Raw genomic sequence first — 9877 nt, 5'->3', positions numbered from 1 at the left:
ATTAAGTGAAACGAGTCAGGCAGTGAAAAAGAAATACCACATGTTTTCACTTATTGGAGTGTGCTAAAGGTGAATGAATCAATTCACACACATACATACACACACACACACAAAAAAAAACAAACAAACAGCAACAACATCAACAACAACAACAAAAAAAACCGGGGGCGGGGGGAGAGGAAGATATAACAACCACAACTTTTTTTTTGAAGTTCTTACAACAAGAAAATAGAGGGGCCACACCTGGGTGGGAGGCGGGAGAGGGAGGAGGGAGGGAGGTTTCGGTGATGGGACACAATAAATAACTACATCGTATATTGACAAAATAAAAATAATAAAATAAAAAATAAATAAATTAATTAATTAATTAAAACCACAATGATACACCATTCACTTGGCTAAAATAAAAAAAAAAAAAGACAATACCAAGTGTTGATGAGGATGTGGATCAAGCAACCAGTGGAAGCATAAAATGGTACAACCACTCTGGAAATTGTTGGGCAGTTTCTTATGAAGTTAGACATACATGCACCCTCTTTTCAAGAATAAATAAACCACTGGTATGCAAATGCCAACAGCAGTTTTACTCATAACAACCATACCTGTAAATAACCCAAATGTCTGTTGGCAGGAGCATGGATAAACAAATTGTGGTATATTCACACAAGTTATTACCAGCAATAAAAATGAATGAACTGTTGACACATGAAACTATAAATAAATCTCACAGAAATAATATTGCGGGAAAGAAGCTAGATATAAAAAGAGTACATACTGTATGATTTCACTTACATGAAGTCCTGGAACAGGCAAAACAAATCTATGGTGACAGAAATAAAATCACTTGTCGCCTGGGTGTGAGAGTGGAAAAGGACTGAAAAAAGACACAAGAAAACTTTCTGGATCCTATATCTTAATTTGGATTGTAATTATGTAGGTATATTCATTTGTCAAAACTCATCACACTCTGCACTTAAAATCTGGGCATTTTCTTTTATGTAAATTATACTTCAATAAAATTGATGTAAAAAATTCAACACCAATTCATGATTAAAAAACAAAACAAAATAAAAACAACTACTGAACAAGGAATAGAAATGAACTTGATTAACCAGATAAAGGAAAGCTACCAAAAACTTATAGCAAAAACTTCTAATGGCTAAATGTTGAAGTCAAGATCAAAATGAAGGTGAACTTTTGGTATCTATTTTGTACCACTACAATACTAAAAGAAAAGCAAATAAGATGTATAAAGATTAAGAAGGAAAAGACTAAAAGTATAATTATTACCATATAATGTTTGGATACATAGAAAATCTCAACAAAATCTTAGTGCCAATAAGAGTTCAGTAAATTTTCTAAACACATTAATATACAAAAATCTTTAGCATTCCTATTCACTCACTTCAGTCAGTTAGAAAATGTAATCATATTTTTTAAAAAGACATTCTATTTACAACACTAACAAAAGCTATAATACACCTAGGAACAAAACTAAAAGTACAGAAACATTAGGGTGGCCAGGCAGAACTGGCAAGAGGGATTCTAGCCCTGGAAGCCTCTTTGTACCAGTGGCCCTGAGACTCTCCAACTCCCCTCCCCATCCCGAGACACTGGAGTGGCAGGGTTGTCCTCTCACTAGCAGCGCCCAGGCCTGAAGTGCTCTCTAATCCCTCTAGGCTAGGGGGATCTTACCACAAATGCCCAGCCAGGGAAGCCTCCTGAGCCCACAATTCTGAGATGCTCTTCCTACCCAAGACACTGGGTTGCCCAGTCTGGGGAACCCCCTGCCAATCCTTCAGATAGTAGTAGCAGGGGTTGTTGGGAGTCCCAGACACACCAGATAGACCAAGCAGACCAGAATAATACTGTGAAAATTAAATTTCCTGAAAACTAAATTGTCACTGGAACAACAGCCAACAAAGGCCAGAACCTGGATGCTCATATAAACAGAGTGACTACCTGCTAAAATAAAAGATGTAACTAAGACACAGTCTCCTCACATAACAGGCAATATGTATAGGATAAATGTAAAAATCACCTGTCATAACAACAAGAAATCATAACTTGAATGAAAAAAAGCAGCCAGCTGATGCCAACACTGAGTTGAATCAGATGTTGGAGTAATCTGACAAGATTGTAAGGCAGCTGTCATAAACATACTTCCATTCATTACAAATTCTCTTGAAACAAATGAAAAAATAGAAAATTTTGGCAAAAAAAGAAAAGTTATAAAAAGAACCAAATGGATATTATAGACTTGAAAAATGCCAGAACAGAAATAAAAAAATTTACTGGAAGGACTCGATAGTGGAGATGACAGAGGCTAGAAACACTGAACTTGAAGAAAAGCCAATAGAATTTACCCTAATTGAACAACAGAGAGAAAATAGACTTAAAAAATAAAAATAAAAAATAAGTAAGCCTCAGAGATCTGTGGGATAATAACAAAAGATCCAACATTCTTACCACTGGAGTCCTAGAAGGAAAGGAGAAAGTGTAAGGCTGAAAGAGTATGTGAAGAAATAGTAGCTGAAAATGACCCAAACTTGGCAAAAGACACTACAAATTCAAAAAGCTTAGAAAACCCTAACAGGACAAACCTAAAGAAATCCATGCCAAGACAGATCATAATTAAACTTTTGAAAACTAAAGACAAAGAAAAGTCTTAAAAGCAGCCATAGAGAAACAGTGCACAGAGGCCAGAAGGAAATGGCACATTTTTTAAGTGCCAGAAGAAAAGAACTGTCAACCACGAGCTATGTATCTGGTGAAACTATCCTTCAGGAATGAATGGGAAATTGAGAGTTTCACACAGATGAAAACTAGAAGAATTTGTCACCAGCAGACATACCCTTAAGACTGGCTAAAGGAATTTCTTCAAATAGAAAGGAAATAATAAAAGAAGGAATCTTGGTCCATCAGACAGGAAGAGAGGACACTAGAAAGAGCAGAAATTTGGGTAGATATAATAAACTGTGCTTCTCATCATGAGTGTTATAAATCATGCATGATGACTGAAACAAGAATTATAACACCTCTGCTACTTAAGACAATGATAATTTAAAAGTAGAGAAAGTAAAGATACCTAAACAGAAGTAGGTCACTTAAAGTGATAAAATGTTGACATCAACAGACGATGATAAGTCACATATGTATATTATACCAGAGCAACCATCTTCAAATCTACACAAATACACTCAAATGCACTATAAATAAAACAGACTCCTAAAAAAATTATCAAGAAACCCACAGCAAGGCAAGAAAAAGAAACAGAGGAACAAGAACCAGAGGAAACAAACAGAATACAAATGATAAAATGGTAGATTTACACTCTAACATATCAATAATGATCACAAATGCAAATGGTTTAAATACACCCATCAAAAGAAAGATTTGTAGAGTGGATTAAAAAACATGACCCAACTATATGCTGCTAACAAGAAACTCACTTGAAATTCAATGAGTTGAAAGACAGAAAAAGACGTACCATGTCATTTGGATTCTGTTGATTGATTGTTATCCAGATTTTCTGTATTCTTGCTGATTTTATTTCTACTAGTTCCATCAGTTGATGAGAGGGATGTGGAAGTCCCCACATGTAACTGTGGATTTGTCTATTTTTTTCTTCCAACTCTGTCAGTTTGTCTTGATCCAACTGACATATATATAAACACTCTACTCAACAACAGTGATGTACACATTTCATGTTCCCATAGAACATTCACCAAGATAAACTATATCCTGAGCTATAAAACAAACCTCAAGAACCTTAAAATAATTGAAACCATACAGAGGGTGTTCTTTAACCATAATGGAATCAAACTAGAAATCAGTAACAGAAAGACAACAGGAAATCTCTCAACACATCAAAATTGAACAGCACAGTTCTAAACAGTCACAGGCCAAAGAAGAAGTTTTAAAGGAAACTTAAAAATACATAGAGCAGAATGAAAATTAAAACACAACATACCAAAATATACTGGATGCAGCTAAAGCAATACAGAGAGGGAAATTTATATAACTAAATGCATACTTGTAACAAGGAAAGTTCTCAATAATCCCTCCCACAAGGAACTAGGAAAGCGCAATATAAACCCAAAAGCAAGCAGGAGGAACGAAATAATAAACATAAGAGCTGAAATCAATGACATTAAGAATAGAGAAAATCAATTAAAAAATAGCCTGGTTCTTTGGGAAAATAATTGATAAAATGGATACAAATCTAACAAGACTGAGAAAAATAAAGAGAGAAGATATGAATTACCAATATCATGAATGAAACAAGGGATATCACTAAAGATCCTTAAAAGGATAACAAGGGGATGCTATGAACAATTTTATATTCCTAAATTCAACCATTTAGAAGAAATGGACCAATTACTCAAAACCCACAAACTCTTAAAACTCAATCAAGATAAAATAGATCATCTGAATAGTCCTGTAACCATTAAAGAAATTTAATTCACTGTTTTAAAACTTCCCCAAAATAAATATCTAAGCTTGGATGGCTTCAGCTGCAGAATTCCACCAAACATTTAAAGAATTAAGACAAATTCCATACAAACTCTTCCAGAAAACAGAAGATGAGCTGACACTTCCCAACTCATTTTATGAGGTCATTATTGATACCTACACCAGACAAAGATGTTATAAAAAAGAGAAACCCCAGACCAATACCTCCCATGAACTCAATAAAATACTAGCAATACAAATACAACAATGTATAAAAAGAATTAAACACCATGATCAGGTGGATTTTTTCTAGGTATACAAGAATGATCCATCATCTGAAAAATTAGTCAATGTAATCTATCATATCAACAGACTACAAAAAGAAAAATCATGTAACAATTGAAGCAGAAAAAGCAATGGACAAAATGCAACACACATTCATTAGAATTCTAAGCAAGTTATGAATAGAGGGGAATGATCTCAAATTGATAAGGAGCATCTAACAAAAAACTTACAGCTAACATCATACTTCATGTTGAAAGACTGAATTCTTTTCACCTAATATTTAGAACAAGACAAGGATGTGAACCTTCACCACTCCTATTCAATGAAGCACTGGAAGATCTAGCCCCTGCAATAAGGCAAGAAAAAGAAATAAAGCCATGGAGATTGGAAAGGTAGAAATAAAACTGTTCCTATTTGCAGATGACATGATTGTCTACATAGAAATCCCAAGGAATCTACACATAAACTCCTGAAAGTAATAAGTGATTTCATCAAGGTTGCAGGATACAAGATCAACACAAAAAAAGCAATTGCATCTCTATATACTAACAAAGAACATGAAGAAACTGAAATTAAAAGCACAATATCATTTATGGTCACTCCAAAGAAAGTGAAATATTTAGGCATACACTTAAGACACATGTACAGAATCTGAATACTGACAATTACAGAATGTTGATAACAGAAATTTTAAAAGATCCAAATAAATGTTGAGATATACCATGTTCATGGACTGGAAGACTTTTCAATTCTCCCCAAATTATCTATAGGTTTAAGGTAACTCATATCAAAATACCAGCAAGGTAGACAAAGACAAGCTTATTCTAAAATGTATATGGAAAGGCAAAGAAAAAAGATTAGCTAAAAGAATCTTGACAAACAAGAATAAAGTGGGAGGAATTACTCTACCCAATATCATGGTTTACTATAGCTAACAGTAATCAAGTCAGTGTGGTATTGATTGAGGGACAGTCACAGAGATTAATGGAATAGAATAGAGGAACCCAGAAATAGAACACAATACAAAGGATTAGTATTCAGCATATAGAAAAACTTTCACAATTTGTGAGAAAACTACAGTCAAGAAGAAAAATAAGCAACTTATATGAACAGCAAATTCATATAAGAAATAAAAATGGCTAACATATCTATGAGATGTGAAATTCATTAGTAATTAAAAAATATAAATTTAAAATGAGATACTGTTTCATACCCATCAGACAGACCTAAATTAAGGTTGATAATACGAATGTGTTGGTGAGGCTGTGAGGAAACATGAACTCTCATATACTGCTAATAAGGTACTTTGGTGAGCTATTTGGTAATCTCTAATAATGTTAGAGATGGGTCTGACCCTCAGACTCAGCGGTTCTGAGTATATATAGAATTGCTACCCTAGGACAGCAGTTCTCAAAATGTGGTCTGTGAACCTTGAGGCCACCTGAGACCCTTTCAGAAATGTCAGGTCAAAACTGTTTTCATAACAACACTAACAAGTTATTTGCCTTGTTCACCATGTTAGGAAAGGCACTGGTGGGTAAAACTCCTGGTGTCTTAGCACAAGACAAGGCCGCGGCACCACACCATGCCAGTGATCATCACATTCTTCAACATATGACATTCCTTTAACCCTCGCAGTTGAAAGAAGTCAGTTTCACTTAAGCATGTCCTTGATGAAGCATTAAGAATGACTAATTTTATTAACTCTTGACCCAAAAGTACAAATCTTTTTAATAAAGCACTTGATAAAACAGAAAGAAGAACGCATACATGCTCCTGCCGCATACTGAAACATAAAGGCTGCCGCGAGGACAAGCCCTACGCAACTGAGCTGTGAGCTGAACTGGCCACTTTTTCACAGAATGCTACTTCAAAGTGGAGCTGGCAAACTATGGTCATGTAGACTTGGGTATTTGGCACAATTTCTTTAAAATAAATGATGTGAGCTTGTCACTTCAAGGAAAAATCTGGCAAGATTTGTTGCCAATGATAAAATTTGAGCTTTTAGGTGCAAGTTAAAGTTTTGAAAAACCTGTATCTTCCATCATGAGCTTTATTATCAACTTTTCTGATGACAATGGTGATGCTATCAATGAATATGATTTTTTTATATATCATATAACAAAATGTCAATATTTGGAAGATCTATGTAACTTAGTGAACCAATATTCCCCAAATGACTAATGCATGATGTTACAAACTCATAGGTGGGTAAAAGATTCATTTAAAGGACAAGACAAACCAATGGACTTAAATGTAACAGAGTATAAAATGTTGACTGATATGATTTCAGATAAAAGGCTATCCATGTTATCTGAAAAAGTTATTAAAATACTCATTCTTTTTTGTATCCTTAATACTTCATGTGAAATATTTTCTTCACATACTTCAACTAAAACAATATATATAGATTGAACGCAGTAGCAGATGTTTGGTGCCCAGTTGTCTCCTATTAAGTCAGACATTAAAGAGGTTTGCAACAATGTAAAACAATACCATTCATTCACTAATTTTGTTATTTGGCAAAATAATTATTTTTCATACAAAATATGTCCTTTAGGTACCATGTAATGGATTTACTATTGCTACATTGTTATTAAATAAAAATATTTTTAAATTGTTTTAATTTTGAATACAGTAAATACTATAGATATAATCCATAAAAATAAAAGCTCTTTAGAGTCCTCAATAATTCTTCAGAGAATAAAAGTGTCTTGAGATCAAAAATTTGAGAAGTACTGCCCTAGAAAAACTTACACAAGTGTGTAAAGATCTATGTACAAAGATGTCCACTCTTGTTTTATTTTAGAAATAAAAATTTACAAAGACTGCTCAGCTATTCTTCAGAAATATCCTTTGATTTCACCTCCACCATTCACTCCCACCATTACGGCCCTAATCATCCTACAACCAGACAATTCACTCCCACCATTACGGCCCTAATTGATCCTACAACCAGACAATGCCTGACGGTGCTGAGTAGACACTTCTGCTCAGTGTTTGCAAGTGATGAGCACAGACCACTACAGTGGCTTCTAACTAGCTGCTTCCACTCTTTTCTCTCCTCCAGGAACCTACCATCTTCTCAGCTCAACCCCACTGCAACCAAACAAGCTTCCAAGTGAGATGCCATTTGAACAAATTCCAAGCTTTTTTTTTTAGAAAAGGTTTAAAAAGCACTTTGTTAAATTCATCTAACCAATAATCAGAAAACCTAAACTATCACTTTCCTTCTTTCCCTTGAACAAAGGTTAAGAAATTCAATCATGACACCTCAACCAAAAGCAGTTCAGTTCCAACCAGTTTTGCAAAACCAAAGAATATTAAACTTTGGGATGTATCCACCCAGGATGAGGTCATCCAAATTGGCCTTTTGAAAAATGAGGAAAGCAACAAATCACACAGGTTACATCCAGGTTTCCCACTAAAAAATAGTAAAACTGTACGCTCGTCCAGGAATGGAAACTGTAAGATGTGGCTCTATCAGGGTGAGCAGAAATCTGGTGCAGAAGCAATAAGCCAGGAAGGAAGAGGAAGAGATGGATACTCTAAGATCTTTCTGGCAAATAAACTTAATTGCATAGGATTTCATACTTCTCGGGACTATCTCATCACCTTATCTTTACCTCCACTACAAACGTGTCGATAATGTGCTCCTGGGGAAGGAACCAGTGGGCTACGTCCTCTTCATCCATCACTGGAGCTAGATGAAACTGCTTCAGGTAACCGTTGATTAATTCTTGAACTGCTCTGATATCTTTTGGTTCCATCGGTCTCAAACCTGAAGTCTTTGGAACCTTGTGAGAAGGAAAACAAAAATCCAGAGGTTTACATATAAGAGGAGTAGAAGTCTTTCACACCGCAGACTGGCATCACACAGTATCGGCATCACACAGTATCAGCATCACATAGGAGCTTGTTAGAACTGCAGTCTTGGCCCTGCCCCAGACCTAGTGAATCAGAAACTGCAAAGCAACACGATTCCCTTGTGCTTTGTACACACGTGAAAGTTTGAGAAACACTGGGTTAAAATATAGGCTAGACAACGTGTTGTATCTTTTTGAGAAGCTTGTTTTATTCAATAGCCCATGAAAAGAGTGTAGCGATTTTGCTCTCTGGAACAAAAATAATATAAGAGTAATCATACTGGACAGGACGGGAAGGCAAGCATTTTAATAAGCAGGTATTTTCTAAAGGCCAGTGGCTGCCAAGTACCAGGCCTGGCCTCTCCTGCCATATCTTTTGATTCAAAGGTAATTAGAGTGGGAATTTAATCATCACTCCAGAGCTTTATAACTTTAAACTTAGGCCATTGGAATAAAAAGCCTAAAGGTCAGGACAAGCCCCCACTTGAATCTGTTCAAGTGTTTGTCCTCAGAAAAGCTCCTGACATCACTTGGCTCTTTAGAACTGTTGAGATGCCAGGGTGCTTGAGACTAGAAGTGAGAAAGACCAACAAACAAAAATTAAAAACTGAGAAATACAGTCTCGATTTTTCCAGCCAACTTGATTTTTTCCCTTGGAGAAATACTGTATAAATTTTAAGAGATGAATAATTTCTATATAAATATTGCTACTCTACCTTTTCTGCCCCACATGATTTCTAAATACTTTAAAATAAAAAACTTCTTGTCGAATTAGATCATCACAATTTCTGCATGCCCCAGGTAGAAGCCCAAGGAGGAAAATCGGTTTTTATCATGAGTATCATGAGCTCTGATGACTGTTAGTAGTAGTGCTGAGGTTTCTAAGACTCAGTGACAAATAGTGCTGATTGATTATTGATTAGTCTGTAGAAGAGGAGGAATGGGAGATGCAGGCTTTATATTTACAGACCCAACAGTCCTTAGCTGACTATTTACTGTGAGCCATTCAAGTATGATTTATGTCATCTATAAAGATATAGTACTGCAGCTGAAATGCCATTTAATAATCTAAATTTAAAGAATTTAAGTCCTTAACATTTAATAAACAATTCATACTTTTAGAACTTTTTATGGCTCTCAAAGCCAGGGTCAGAAATATCCAAGTCCTAACTGCAAATACATGAAATAAATAACACATTTCTAAATGTTAGTAGGAACACCAAAACTTGTAAAGTCATTTTTTTTTTTTTTTTTTTTTTTTTTTTTTTTCT

General features: G+C 35.0%; 1 protein-coding gene across 1 annotated transcript in view; it reads right to left on the bottom strand.

The window, feature by feature from the left end:
* Positions 1-9877, bottom strand: part of NMT2 (N-myristoyltransferase 2) — a 41486-nt gene that overhangs the window by 13874 nt on the left and 17735 nt on the right. Inside the window, exon 9 of the mRNA XM_008591580.1 lies at positions 8367-8537. Within this exon, the coding sequence (XP_008589802.1) occupies positions 8367-8537 (171 nt within the window). The remainder of the gene's footprint in view (positions 1-8366; positions 8538-9877) is intronic.

This window comes from Galeopterus variegatus, unplaced genomic scaffold, assembly GCF_000696425.1.
Source record: "Galeopterus variegatus unplaced genomic scaffold, G_variegatus-3.0.2 Scaffold7056, whole genome shotgun sequence".
Lineage (NCBI taxonomy): Eukaryota > Metazoa > Chordata > Mammalia > Dermoptera > Cynocephalidae > Galeopterus > Galeopterus variegatus.
The sequence above is the reverse complement of the archived record's forward strand: the minus strand, read 5'-3'. Positions and strand labels throughout refer to the sequence as shown.